Raw genomic sequence first — 15,758 nt, forward strand, 5'->3', positions numbered from 1 at the left:
ATGAGGCTTCTGAACAATAATGAGAATTTTGAGGCTCTGAGGCAAGGATTACAAATTGATAATCTGGAAAGTCTAAATCTTTATAAGTTATCTTGGATCAGGGATGGGATCTAACTCTGGCTTTTTGGTTTACAAGCTTTCCGTCTTTCGAGCACAACGATTCCAGTGGGATCTCATTCCAAGACCCCCTGCTACGCAGCTGCTCAGTAAGGGATAAGGATATACGAATCAAAATATCCCAGACAAGCCTCACACAATGAGTTGAGAGATTAGTACTAGCAGACACCTAAATATACCTATGTTAACATGTTACACAAAGCATATTCACATAAACATTTGGCCTAACAAGAATATGCCAGTTAGAAGTAATCCGCTTCTTTCTGAATTGCAAATTTTATGAAGGAAAAGAAAATATTATATGGTAAGTAACTATTTAGCTATAAAAGCACTGATATTTTTATGACCTTTTTGTCTTTTTAATGAGGTTGTCCCAAACAGTTCCCATTAGCTACCACACATAGAATGAAGCATATGTTATCAGTTGAAAATATCTTAAGGTTGCCCACATGAAGATGGGATAGAACAATATCAAAATGCTTTTTTCACCAACACTTCTCTGTCAGCAACAGCGTGGTGTAGTGATTAAGAGCGGTGGTTTGGAGCGGTGGACTCTAATGTGGAGAACCAGGTTCGATCCCCCACTCCTCCACATGAGCGGCGGATGCTAATCTGGTGAACCGGGTTGGTTTCCCTACTCCTCCACATGAAGTCAGCTGGGTGACCTTGGGCTAGTCACAGCTCTCTTAGAGCTCTCTCAGCCCCACCTACCTCACAGGGTGTCTGTTGTGGGGAGGGGAAGGGAAGGAAAGGTGATTGGAAGCCAGTTTGATTCTTCCTTAAATGGTAGAGAAAACCAGCATATAAAAACCAACTCCAACTCCTCCTACTCCTTTATTTCCATAATCAGTTTAAAATACAAATTAATAGGGGAAAGGCTGCTTCTGAATGTCTGATTCTGATCCTCAGTCTTTGATAGTACGCACCCAGAAAGATGTGTGGAGAGCATACATATGCTTTTGATTTTTTGATCTATGCACATCAGCTTTTAAGGCTGGCCTTTAAAGGTTTCAACTTCACCACACTTACAAGAAGTTGACAAGTCAGTATATTTCTGTGCCTGCTTCCTAAAAATTAAAATAATTGCAAACCTAACCAACATTCAGCATTCAGGCAGATGACTGGGGCCTTTATCTGTCACCAGATTAATGGAGAATCCCATCCCTGTACCAGCTGAGTTGGCAGCTGACATTGCATCCTTTCCTTTACCCAGGCTGAATGTAATAAGCAGAAAGTCGGAGAAGATCAACAATTTCCTTGGCTGTTCAGAACAAGTGTCACGTTTCCCACTGTGGGTTTCGCCGCAAGAGATGCTGACACTACGACCACTGAGACCAGCTCAATTTGTAACATATCATGATCTTCTAAAATGGACCATAATAAATGTATTTTGAAAGAATATGATGATGTTAAGGACTATTTGACTTGGTTTCAATATCACCAAATAAATTCGGATTTTATACAGGACTTAAAAACAGGATTTTTAAAAAAACAAATCAATCTTTCAAAAACTTTTGATGGACTCAAATGACCACTTAATTTCTAAAATGTATAAGTTACTCCTAGAATTTTACTGTGAACAAGCACAAATAAAGCCCACTATGATTAGTTGGGCACAGAGGTTGGGTCATGATATACCACTGAATAAATGGGAAAGACTCTGGTCACGAGATATGAAACTTATATTATCTCAATCATTAAGGGAAAACATTTACAAAATGATGTACAGATGGTATCTAACACCAAAAAAACTGGCAATGACCTACAAATCGATGTCTTCAAAGTGTTGGAAGTGTAACAAAGAAGTAGGTTCATTTCATCATACGTTGTGGACATGTGAAAAAGCAAAAAACTTTTGGGACATGATTTATAATGAAATAAGGTTGATTATACAAAACAATATACCTAAAACACCTGAGATGATGCTTCTAAGTATGATACCAGATTCTATTATAACTCAAAGATCCTTTTTGATATATGCAACCATAGCCGCCAGATTGATATATGCAGCTAAATGGAAATCAACTGAGACTCCAGACAAAAATGACTGGATACAAAAGATGTTAGAAATGGCGGAAATGGCAAAACTTACAGCTTTGGTAAACCAAAAAGACAATGCTCAGTTTATGGGCGAATGGGAGGCATGGAGGGCTTACTGTGAGACTGAAACTCATATGGGGAAATTGCAAGGTTATTCTTTGTTCTAATCCACTGATTAATAGGGTATAGGTAAAAAATTTCAATACTTAAATCCTATCTTTATACTGAATAGTTTGTTTTTAAAAAATTTTATTATTACACATAATATTTAATAACCAAGGTTTGTAAACGATATCTTATGTTTTTCCTTTTATTTCCTTTGGTTGAAATGAAATTAGTATGCAATAAGAAAGTTATTGTTAGACATAATATAAAATAACATTAGGATTAGAATTTTAAATGCAAAAGACTAAACAAGCAAATAGAAAGATAGAGGAGGATGAAGGGGTAGTTTTTACTTATCTAATCTCTTATAAATGATGTATTTTCAACAAAAATATATCCTGATACAAATGTTTATGTAGTTATTTTTAAGTATTTGTTGAAAAGCCTATATATGATTTTATGAAAAATAATAAAAATTCTTTTTTTAAAAAAAGAACAAGTGTCACGTTTCTATAATATTTAGCTGATATGTGGCTGGAAGGAGGAAATAATTCACTTATTTCATTATTTCACTATGGTAACCATTGTTTCCTCCTGGCAGAAGTTAAGAAAAAACACTCAAGGAAGTAGGATGGGAACTTGGAGTTGTGGAACAATGAGCAAATAATAGATCTGCTGGGTAAGGAAAGGGCAAAAAACTGGGCTGTGTCAGACAGTATATTTATAGACAAGATTACGATGCTTAGAGGAGCATAAAGAGCATGCAGAATTGAGGGTGAACACCCAAGAACGCATGAAGCTGCCTTACACTGCATCAGACCCTTGGCCCATCAACTTCAGTACTGTCTACTCAAACTGGCAGCGGCTCTCCAGGTTCTCAGGCAGAGGACTTTCACAGAGAGCAGGGCAGTGCAGGAAAAAAACCCTGCAGGATTCAGGGGCAGGGAATAGAAACATTTGCCAGAGGAATTCACATGGCTAAGTGATAGTCTTCTCAGGAGAGATGCTTGATAGGGTTGCTTGACTCCCATTGCTGGAAAACTGACTAGAGTTATTACATGACAGCTGTCTTTTTTTTAACAGCCGTTTTATACGGTTGGGTAAGGAAGAAATAATGGAACACAATGTGAATTACATAAGGCTCTCATCCCAAGTGTAGAACAAAAAACTCACTCATTACAATGATGCTGGATATGAAAATCAGTGTTATCCAGTTAACTGAACACAACCCACTGACTGATGACTTTGGGAGTTCCAGTGAATTCTGCATTGTGAACCAAGAACATGGTATAAGGGCTGCCTCGCAAAACCATTTTTCTACCAGTCACCTTAAGGCAGAGATTCACAAGAAAACCTGTTATTGTTCCTCAAGCTTATCATGCATTGGCTCCTGCGAGTCTCTGGGGGCACTGAGCAGCATGGCAGAGCTAGTATATGAGCATTTTCAAATGGGGAAGCTGTATTTTAATGAGCCCAATTACCGTATTTTTCGCTCCATAGGACGCACCGCTCCATAAGACGCACCTAGTTTTTAGAGGAGGAAAACAAGAAAAAATCTTGTTTTCCTCCTCTAAAAACTTGTCTTATAGAGTGAATGCCGGCTGGACGCGTGCGCGTCGGGACGGCGCAAGCCGGCGTTCCCCGCCCCGACGGCCAGCTGGGAGGCGGGCGGGGCGCACAGAGCCGGCTGGGCGCGCTGGAACGGGGCGCACAGAGCCGGCTCGCGTCATTCCAGCATGCCCAGCCGGCTCTGTGCGCACATTCGCTCCATAAGATGCACAGACATTTCCCCTCACTTTTGAGGAGGAAAAAAGTGCGTCTTATGGAGCGAAAAATATGGTATTAGAAAAGGTCCATAGACATGACTATGCCAGTGTTATCTTGGGGCGGGGGAATTATTGTGACACAGAGGATAGTTTTGCCTTGAAAGAATGGGGCAATCAAGATGATGGAATTGTACTCACCATTCCACTGATGCAACGGCCACAGATCGTGGTCTTGAATTCGCCATGCAGCTCCTTTACGGCACTCGTCGTATAAAATCCCTCCGCCAACAAAATGATTCCATACAAGAAAAAAAATGATGCAATGCCATAGATCACATACTGCATTAACTTTATTCTGAGAAGGAAAAACAAACAAACAAACAGGTAATCTAAATTTGCCATGTCAAAATGGTAGAGTATGTTTCATAATTATCTGGAGAGGAAAACAAGCAAGGAGATAACATATTTACAGTAATCATAGACTCATATGCTAATAAATAATTTTAACAAAAGACCATTATGCTCAAATCTTATTCTTACAAAACGACACTACGATCTGAGTTTTTTAAAAAGCTGTTTTGCATTGTTTGTGTAGGTGAAACGTCTGGCACGAGCTTTGCTGCTGCGGCTGTCCCAAACGGCCACAAAGCAATTCTGTGAGCGCACGTTCCGAGAGGGGTAAAATGAAGCTCGGATGATGCTTCAGTGCTTCGGATCAGAGAGCGTCATGTGCCATGGGAAGAAGAAAGCAGGAGTTCTAAGAAGTCTAGCTGAGAGACAGGCTGGCTGAAGAAGATGGAATGAAGAAGAGAGTGGGCTGGGAAACAGGACCTAAGGAAACCATGAGCTGAATTGAGGGGCCATAAAGAAAATAAGATTGAGGGAAATATTTATACTGGGGCCTAAGAACAGCTGCATCATACATTATTGGAGGGAATTAAGTGGACAGGCTGGGAATCAGGAGGCAAGGGGTGCAGGGTTGCTAGGTTTACAGAACAGATCACACTGTTGTTCCTTTAAGGACTGCACAGCAGGGGAATTTTGTATGTTGTGGCATCTGTACCATTATGATCTGATCTGATCCCCAAAGCAGCAGAACAGAGAAGTAGGAGCTGAATCTCCTCCCTGAACTAACCAGAAAATTCCATGGCTGCAGAATTCTGGTATTTATTAGCCTTACATGCCTTGTGGTTACCCATCCAAGGTCTGATGCTGACATTTGTGTTGGAAAATATGCCCTTCTTAACGGTGTCACTTGCCTCCACATTCAGAGCGGGGAACTGACCAGAGAGACAGATAGATAGACAGGACACAGAAGGTTGTCTCTAGTTACACCGGTCCCTCATTTCCTGTCCCCTTTGATGTCCCCTAAAGAGGAAGAGGCTGAAGGAGCTGTGGCAAACCCACAAGAGGAAGAAGCCACTGATGTCCAGCCAGAAGGGACTGACGAACCAGATGTCAAGCTAGTTGAGGAGTGTGCAGTGAGGAAATCAGAACGCTCAAACAAAGTGTACCACCACTGAGATTTTCCTACTTCGCAAGAGCAGTGGACGAATTCGAGCCAACATCATGGGGTGAAGTTTCCATACTGCCTCCATCAGAAGGGCAGCAGTGGAAGCAAGCTGCAAGAGAGGAATTTGACTCTTTACACAAGAATGAAACATGGACTTTATCTGAGTTGCCTTTTGACAGAAAGGCAATAGGGTGCAAGTGGGTCTTTAAAAACAAACGTGACGCCAAAGGTGAGGTCCAGCGCTACAAAGCCAGATTAGTAGCAAAGGGATATTCACAGAAATTTGGCAAGGATTATGACCAAACATTTGCGCCTGTGGCCAAACATGCCACTATTAGGACTCTCTTGAGTATTGCTGCAAGCAAAGACATGCGGGTCGAACACATCGATGTGAAGACAGCGTTCCTGCATGGTGATCTCAAGGAAGAAATCTACATGCAACAATCCCCAGGTTTCATCCTGAAAGGAAAAGAAGGACTGGTGTGCAAACTGCAGAAAAGCATCTATGGACTTAAACAAGCTGCCGGAGTGTGGAATACAAAGCTCAATGGAATGCTACTTCAAGCAAACTTTAAAAGGAGTGAGAATGACCAATGCCTGTACACCAAACATGAGAAAGATAAATGGACCTTTATCTTGGCCTATGTTGATGATTTGATAGTGGCATAGGAAGGTCAAGGACTGCAAGAAACTGCATCACCTAAGCAAAGAAGTAGAGGTGACACAATTGGGACATGTCAGCCACTACCTAGGGACACAGATTCAAAGAGAAAGTGATGGGAGCTTCCTGATCAGCCAAGAGCAGAAGATTAAAGAGCTGATATCATTCCTGAGAATGGAACAAGCAACTCCATCACCAACTCCCATGGAAGTAAGTTATGTGAAGCAACACGACAACACTGCGGGACTCCCGGCAGACAATGTATACTGTGAGACACTGGGTAAGCTTTTGTATATATGCACACTCACCAGACCAGACATTAGTTCAGCTGTGTCCATACTATGTAGAAAGGCTGCAGCTCCAACTAACAAAGACTGGAACGCAATCAAGAGGGTTGTCAAATATTTAATTGGCACAGTACACTACAAACTTAGACTCCCTGCCAATGAGAGGTCCAAGCTTGTAACATACATAGATGCAGACTGGGGTGGAGACTTAGAGGACAGAAAGTCCACCAGTGGACACATAATTTTCTATGGAGGTGGAGCTATAAGCTGGCTAAGCAAGAAACAAGACATTGTAGCCGCATCCAGCACAGAGGCTGAGTACGTTTCCCTTGCACAAGGCTGCCAAGAGATACTATGGCTACGCAGACTTCTGACAGACCTAGGGATGGATGCATCTGACCCCATAGAAGTGAATGAAGATAATCAGAGCTGCATGTCCCTAGCAAGACAAGAAGACACAAACAAACGAACCAAACACATTGACATCAAGTACCACTTGGTAAGAGGGCTGCACAGAGACAAAGTTATTGAGCTGAAACACTGTCCCACAGAAGAGATGACTGCAGATATTCTTACCAAGCCACTTGCAAGAGATTTGAAGATCTCAGAAGAAAGATGAACTTGATAGAGTGAGTCAAGTTACACCGAGAGGAGGTGTTGGAAAATATGCACTTGCCTCCACATTCAGAGTAGGGAACTGACCAGAGAATCAGATAGATAGACAGGACACAGAAGGTCGTCTTTAGTTACATCTCTCCCTCATTTCCTGTCCCCTTTGATGTTTAGAGTTATATTGTCAGGGAAAACTTCCCTTCTCTCTCTCTCCCACTCGCCCTCATCAAGCAAGCTGCTAGAGCCGAGCGCTGCCACGCTCAGGCCTTCTTATCCCACAATGGAATGAAGGCAGGTTACCTTTTTTATAGCAAGATAGATTAGGATAGGGGACCCTGTTTGTCCTTTCCTATCCCTATTGCATTTCACCAATAAATGAGTTTAGTTTAAATAGAACAGAAGCCTGATGCTTCTTTTGTTTCAGACTTGCACACACACACGTGTTCAGAATCTAAGGAGTGATACCGTTGCGCTGAATGCCTTTTGCGCACTCTGCTAAATATTGGAATATCAGACCATAGATATTCCAACAATTTGGTCTTGCACTTTCACTATTAACATCAGTATAGAAACCATATATTTAGGGCTTGTGCCCACGCAAGCCTCCAACTTAGCTATAGCTAGTTTTGCTATTGGAGTTGGCAGAGAAAAACAGGGCCAATCTGTAAAATAGGGCAAGGTTAAGACAATCACTACACTGCCTTTGCAGGGAAGGTGGGAGAACGTTAGGAGCGGCCACAGCTCAGTGACAGTCCACGTACATGCAGGAGGTCCCAGCTTCAACTCTTGTTCCCAGACAAAGGACATCTTTCTTGAAGTATGGGTTCTCTCACAGTTGGGCAGAAATGGGACTCACCATCCATTATACATCTGCCATCGCTTATTTATCACTTATTTAATTCATTTCTACCCCACTTTTCTCCCCAATGGGGACATCATTATCTTCTCTTCCATTTTATCACAACAACCCTGTGAGATAGGTTAGGCTAAGAGAGCGTGAAAGGCCCAAGGTCACCCAGCGAGCTTCCATGGTACAAGTGGAGATTGAAACCTACATCTCACAGATACTAGTCTGACACTCTTAACAGCTACACCACACAGGCGTTGGTTCTAAGCCACGGATAGTATTCTGTGCATGTGAAATTTCACATGCTTTTTCAGACTGCCTCTCTTGCAAGTGGTTAATAGGGATTTATTCTTCTTTTTCTTACATTTGGCAGTATTGCTTTCCTGTGTACTCAAATATATATTTTAGGAGCCTCCTATCTCCTGGCAACAGCTACTTTTCAGCCTTCGGTTGCTATGGAGCTGTAATAACTCTGCTCTCCTGAAGATTTATTACTACTGTTAGTTTTGTTTGGTTTTGTCAAATTAGACAAGCCTTTTGAAGTGGAGGTATATGCTGAATCTCTAGCAACAGACCTCTGAGAGACGTGTGCGAACCCTGTTCCTTCCCATCTCGACAAACTCATCAAGCTACATTTTTAAGCACTTCCCTAGAGACTCCTTTAATGGCTTGCCTAAGATGAACTCCCCAAATTTATCAAACATTTCACCAGCATCTCCTAACTTCTGATACACTGAACATGAGTGCGCGTGTGTTCTCATCTTTGATAACTGCATTTTATCAACTATCTGGATACACTCGGGTGTTTGTGTGTGTGTAAAGTGCCGTCAAGTCGCACCTGACTTATGGCGACCCCTTTTGGGGTTTTCACGGCAAGAGACTAACAGAGGTGGTTTGCCAGTGCCTTCCTCTGCACAGCAACCCTGGTCTTCCTTGGTGGTCTCCCATCCAAATACTAACCAGGGCTGACCCTGCTTAGCTTCTGAGATCTGATGAGACCAGGCTGGACTGGGCCATCCAGGTCAGGGCACACACTTGGTACATGAAGGAAACGAAGCGGCTTCATACTCACACTTCAGACAACAAAGCGTGATCAGTGGCATTTGTGGAGAAGCGCTGTTCGAGGATAGTGATGGTCCCAGCAAGAGCGACATGACCGCAGCCGCAGAACAAGGCTACCCCAGAGAAGCAAAGAATAGTAGCCACAAGTGAAGCATATGGGACTCCTCCCAGGCACTTAATGCAACATTCAAAGCAACCTAAGCAGAAAAAGGGGGGGGGGGAACAAAGGCGACATTATCTAAGTACAAGAGCCAGTTATGAGGACAAGAGTATTCGGTTTTCATGTGGTAAAACTGGAAAAGAGGAAGACTCATAAGAACAGTTGTCATTTTGCTATGTATAAAGTACATGGGTTACAACTTCCTGTTGATGTCATCTCAAGGACCAACAACAATCCAAAGTCTGTGATCCATACAAGATCAAAGGTTACAAATTAAGGAAGCTTATGTACAATGTAATAGAAGTCAGTTTCCTCCTATGAATGGCAAATTTAACACTAATATTTAAAGACAGATAACAACAATAAGCCTACTTCTTCTAGACCTACTGAATGCGTCATTGGCTTTTATAACATATTTGCGGGATCAGAATAAATGTGTAAACCAGAAAGCCTTCCATTTGGTTTACACGTCAGCCATCCACTCATTTGATGACTTGATTCTCCATCTGCCTCAGCCCTCCTGTTTTCAATATGAGTATAAGAATTATAACAACTAATTCTTATTATACTAATTATAACAAGAAATAATGAGATAATGTATGTGAACCATTTTGAATATCCTAAAACTACTGTACACAGGACACAAACTAGTGGTTTTTGGAGATCATTTAGACGGTTCCAAAAATAGAAATTCTACCTAGCTGGATGGGGCAGAGCTTACAAACTCCACGTCCTCCTAGGCTTAGAAAGAGCCACCACTACCTATGCCATGCTGCTCATGACAATTTTTTACAGTCAATTCCTCTGAAGAAGTCCATTTAAACAAAGAAAATGCCTTCAGTCTTAAGATACGGGCAACTTGGGGTTAAGCTCCATATGGTGATGTAAAAAAAGAATTTTACTGGAGGAAGTTCAATATTTGGTATGCGGCTTTCTGCTATTAGGAGACTGGTGGGGGGGGGGGCTCACCAAAATGACATCTTGCAATGCAATCACATTACTTCCAACAGGAAATGATATTGTGGTGTCATCAAACACCATTCTGGGCCTCTACTCCCCCCTCCCAGCCACTCACAGGAGCTAGGACAGACTCTAGTGGTCAATTCAACATCACGCAGCTTTAAATAGAGTATTAAAAACTTCAGTTTAAAGCTGCAGAGGGATACGCTTCATTTAAAGTTGTGTGACATCAAATCGACTAATAGAGGGACCAAAATACGTGTGGAACTAGAACTAAAACACACACACCCTCCAAAGAAACAGGAAGTTAGACACAAGGAACATGAGAATGTGGGAAAGCCCAGTGATGTTACATAGCTTTAGGAATTGTCACAAACTCTATGGTTTTACTATAGAGTTCCTGGTGATTCCTAGGGTGGTATGATGTCACTTCTGATTCCCTTCAGAAGCGATATCATTGCAGACACAATGCTGTGCACTCCCCATGTCCCCACCCCCCAAGCTCATGCTAGTTGCATGGCCTGGAAACCCTAACCTTGATTGTTGACTGTCTAAGAAAACACTAGATTAAATGATCATCGTAAAATTAACTGTGCAATTCTGAGACTGCACTAACACAGTGGCAGACACTATGCTTTGCAACAGGGCCTTTTTATGCCAGTTTGTGCCAGTACAACATACTGGCACCTCTTTTGGCCATCTTTCTTGGGACCCGGCGGGTCTGATTGAGAAGCCACAGCCTGTCATGTCCTGCAGCTAAAGTAACACTGACGATATCAGCAGGCATGACGGTGTCCATAGGCCACTTTGCTGCCTTTTTTCTGGCCTGTCCACCTCCCTGACTATGGCCTTTTATGCATGGCCTGTTTCCACTGGATCTGCTGCTCTCTAACTGCACAGTATTTGCAGTTGAATTCTCAAAACACTACGCACAGGGGCTTTTTGCCCTGAAGAAATTCCAGGAGTACACTGTGATCAATTATGCATCCCCAGCAAAAATGCAGAGCTTCTGAACCACATGTGAGTCCCCCCCCCCCGAAAACACTACTTTGTAATTGGCTGCGGTGTGTTTTTTGGAAATATGTCACCAGCCCCCCAGCAGAGGCATTCTTTCATTTGATCTGAACTAAGTGGCCATTTTACAGCCAAAGCAGAGAAGGGTCCAGACAACACCCACCACCACCACCAATTTGTTTCTGTGTAACTCAATGTAGGGGTCATAAGAACATAAACACACTCGCACGGTCATTTGTGACATTCATTGTTCCATCAGTAGTCTTGCACTCACAAAAAAAATGGTTTTCATGCCTATAAGAGGACGCATATAAGGGGATGGGGACAAATCAGCCTGGCTCTGCTCCACCATGCTGAGAATTGAAACTGACCCACACTCGCTATGAAACTTACCAAACCCTACTTCTGGGGCCCACCAGTGCTGTGGCCTTCTTCAGTGGCCCACTTGCTGCCTTCTTGCCAGCCCAAAGGCAAGTGATGAATTTTGTTTCTGGTTTTTTATTGGGTTGGGTCACCCCGACATTTACTAGGCAGACTTTTTCTACGCGGTGGTTTGCCAGTGCCTTCTCCAGTCATCTTCTCTTTACCCCAGCAAGCTGGGTACTCATTTTACTGACCTAGGAGGATGGAAGGCTGAGTCAACCTTGAGCCAGCTACCTGAAACCAACTTCCGTTAGGATCAAACTCAGGTCGTGAGAACAGCTTGGACTGTGGTACTGCAGCTTACCACTCTGCGCCACAGGGCTCCTATCTTTGTTAATAATGATTTATAATTCACTTGTCTCACTGAGCTGTGTGAACCATACTGTTGTTTATTGTCTGCTTCTATCATTGAAAACTTGTTCCATGGATTTCTAATAATGTAAATAAGTGTATTCATAAGAGAGTGTTTACAATATTAAAATAAATATGTTTTAACCTCATATATGCTTTATTAATTAAAACTTTTCTACATCACCTTTCCACCCAAACAGGGTCCCCAAGGTGGTGAATGTCATGAGTACCAGCATACCACCCCCCAAAAAAGCTCTGCTTTGCAATATTCCAACCTTTTGCTGTAATTTTATTAGTTAAATGAATAAACAAGGAGTCAGTGTGGTGTAGTGGTTAAGAGCAGCGGACTCAAATTTGGAGAACCTAGTTCAATTCCCCACACCTCCACATGAAGCCTGCTGAGTGACCTTGGGCCAGCCACAGTTCTCTCCGAACTCTCTCAGCCCACGCAGAGGCAGGCAATGCCAAACCATCTCTGAATGTCTCTTGCCTTGAAAACCCTGTGAGGTCCCCATAAGACAGCTGTGACTTGATGGCGCGCATGAACACACAAGCACACACACAAATGAATAAACAAAATTCTGGCCCAAAAATTAGTTGCTTATGTTCTAAAAATAAATACAAAATTAAATGCATTATACACTTTCCCCCCCGTAACAGAAACTATGGTTGTTTGACACATCCATACAGAAACATACATTCTTGCATGTATGCATACAAATTAACTTTTCATAAGTGATGCTTAAACATAATATCATATAATTCATATTGAAAACACAAAAGCCATGTAAGACACATAACATCAGTTTCTAATATCAAGATATGAACATGCTTAAAGTCATCTTGATGTATGCATTTGAACCACACAGATGTATGAAACCAAAAATGCATCCAAGTCTGGGTAGATTGGTGACCCTAAAATCATTGCTTCTGTCTTTGACGTGTAAGAGATAACCTATCATAATGGTCTGGTTCACCTAATTTGGAACAACAACAACAAAACTCTCACAGATATTTATCATATTGACATGGAAGCAATTAAATTACAATTAGCAGAAAACTGAGAAAACAGTTAATGGACACATTTTCAGAGTTAATGAGAGATGAACCTTTTTGTTTTTATACGATGTATCTTCTGTTATTACAGCAAAAGAGAAAACCCTTCTCTGGAAAGGGAATATGCAAAAAGAATAAGTAAAAAGCTTTACAAAATATTTTTCTGCACATTAAAATGGAACTTCAAACGCTAGAAAAACTCTTAACATACGAGAGTAGAAGAGTTCAAATGTAAATTGTATAGTACAGATGCCTGTCAATGCAGGGGACTTTCAATGGCCATTTTGTAGAAAGCATCACTAGAACCTTTTGTGCAGTTCAGCAGAATAAAAACATTTTTTGTCCTTGGGCTTGTGAGCAGCAGTTACCATGGAAGCAGGTTAATAACAGCTCAATGATTTGCCCAGAGCTGCTGGTGAACCTGGCTACAGATTTAACACACTCACAAAAGGAGGCCGGCTAAAACAAGGGCCGAGATTATTCTCTCGGGAACCAAGGCTATAAAATGCAAGCGCGCACACACATGCACACAAACCCTTTTTTTTTTTTGTAAATGGGACACAAACAGAAGAGAAAGAGAACAGGAACCAAGTCTCACAGAAATGACAGCTCATGCGACCCTAGGAAAAACTGAGGCAATACACAACGTAGTATGTGAGGTCTACCCAGAAGAATGCAGTGCAATGAATAAAAACCCAGCCAAACAATGGCCAGTGCTGTGCGTTTTGACTAGAATAACACTGTCAACGCTGATAGTGGCAATTGCATAGCATGTTCGGCAAAGGGGTGCAGTGCTTATACACAGCTACATTCATAGAGCTGTTACTGCATGTAAGTATTTCAAGCACTAAGCCGAGGTAAAATTTGGTTTTTCTTTTAAAGTAATTTAAGAAAGGCTGCCAACATACCCATGAAAGCTGCCATGTAGATCTGTCATCCCAAGTCCCCCAATATACTAACATGAGCCAGCATGGTGTAGTGGTTAAGAGCAGTGGTTTGGGGCGGTGGAGTCTGATCTGGAGAACCGGGTTGGATTCCCCACTCCTCCACATGAGAAGTGGAGGCTAATCTAGTGAACTGGATTTGTTTCCCCACTCCTACACATGAAGCCAGCTAGGTGACCTTGGGCAAGTTACTGCTCTGTTAGAGCTCTCTCAGCCCCACCTACCTCACAGGGTGTCTGTTGTGGGGAGGGGAGGGGAAGGTGATTGTAAGCCGTTTGAGTCTCCCTTAAGTAGTAGAGAAAGTCGGCATATAAAAACCAACTCTTCTTCTTCTTCTAACATGGAACGAAGGACCAAGGCACATAACCATTTTGATGTGGTTCACACTGTGGCTGCTTGAATGGTTTATTTTCTTTCTTTTTTTTACTTTCTCCCATGGGGGAAAAGGTCTTCTGAATGTTCTAGTAAAGGTTGCCAGATGTTATTTCCTAGAAAACCTTAACTCATGTTCTCAAAAGGTATCCATTCACACGGAAGATAAACCCACAATCCCAAAAAGGGACTACCAAATCAAATCAGTCATTGCAAATCAGTTCTAAGTACTTTTGAAATCAGTAGGCTTACTTCCAGATAAATGGGTAAATTACCCAGATTATCTCAAAAGTTCAGAATTAAAGCAAAAGCTTTCCAACAGCAGTATTGGCTCCAATTAGTAACATAGCAGCACTGGATTCTGATAATGGATATTTGTTTTTCCATAGAAACTAGTAGAAATTTACAACTGCTTATATGAGTAAGGTGTTTATGTGCTGTTATAGTGGGTTTAAACATTAAGCTACTGGAAGACAGGCAGATGGCCTCCAAATGTTTGGGATATGAACCTTCTCTACAATTCCACTCATTTAAGATTTTTGTGAGCAATGTTTGCATTTAAGGCAATTCATGGCTGTTTCAGGGGTCAATACGCTAGATCTGATCAAACAGTGCCAAATAAATTTCTATACATGTTATTTCATGTTTATACACTTTTCTTCCAGCATGAAAGACAAGGCATTGTACTCAAGTTCTCAGTCTTCCAGGTGGTGACCAGACCAGACCAGACCAAATCCAGACCTAATTAGATCTTTAGCAAGATTACTGAATTATGCATCCTTAGACCATACCATGAGACCACATAGTAATATGTAGAGCTGGCAATAGAGATGAACAGACCCTCCAGAGGACAACGTATTTATCTGAATACACGTTACAAAGGGTGTTGGCAGAGGTAGTATCAGAGCCCGAGACTTGCCCCAATTTTACCACATGTAAAGATGGCTGAATAGAAGGAATTCTAGAAATGGATGACATCTCCATGTCTTAAATAATTTCACCAGCCCACTCCCCCCACTCCAATTCTCTCTGTGTGTAAAGTGCTGTCAAATCACAGCTGACTTATGGCAGTAGGGTTTTCAAGGCAAGAGACTAACAGAGGTGTTTTGCCATTGTCTTTCTCTGCATAGTGACCCTAGTATTCCTTGGAGGTCTCCCATCCAAGTATTAGCCCAACCCTGCTTAATTTCTGGGATCTGCCAAAATCAGGCTAACCTGGGCCATCGATAAAATCAGGGCCCCAATTCTCTACTAAAGAACTAAATGCTTCTCTCAGACTCACAACCTGGCAGAGGCATTGAAGTACTGAAGCAAGCAAGTGGTGGGAGTCACCAATAACCTGAACTGCTCCGGGTAAGTATTCATCACCATTTTCCTGAGGTAGTTGATGTTTGTCCTATGCCAGGGGCCAGCCTTGCCAGGGACAAGAGAGGGAGTTACATGATCTGAGTCTTTCACCCACCCACAC

The 15,758-nt window shown here is 42.0% G+C and overlaps 1 protein-coding gene across 4 annotated transcripts in view; it reads right to left on the reverse strand.

Moving 5' to 3' along the window:
• Positions 1-15,758, reverse strand: part of GPM6B (glycoprotein M6B) — a 150,023-nt gene that overhangs the window by 17,502 nt on the left and 116,763 nt on the right. For all 4 annotated transcript variants that reach the window (XM_056861899.1, XM_056861896.1, XM_056861898.1 and 1 more), the window contains 2 exons: positions 9,021-9,207; positions 4,227-4,383 (listed from right to left, as the gene is read on the reverse strand). In XM_056861899.1, coding sequence (XP_056717877.1) covers positions 4,227-4,383; positions 9,021-9,207 — 344 coding nt within the window. The remainder of the gene's footprint in view (positions 1-4,226; positions 4,384-9,020; positions 9,208-15,758) is intronic.

This window comes from Euleptes europaea, chromosome 16 (genome assembly GCF_029931775.1).
Source record: "Euleptes europaea isolate rEulEur1 chromosome 16, rEulEur1.hap1, whole genome shotgun sequence".
NCBI lineage: Eukaryota > Metazoa > Chordata > Lepidosauria > Squamata > Sphaerodactylidae > Euleptes > Euleptes europaea.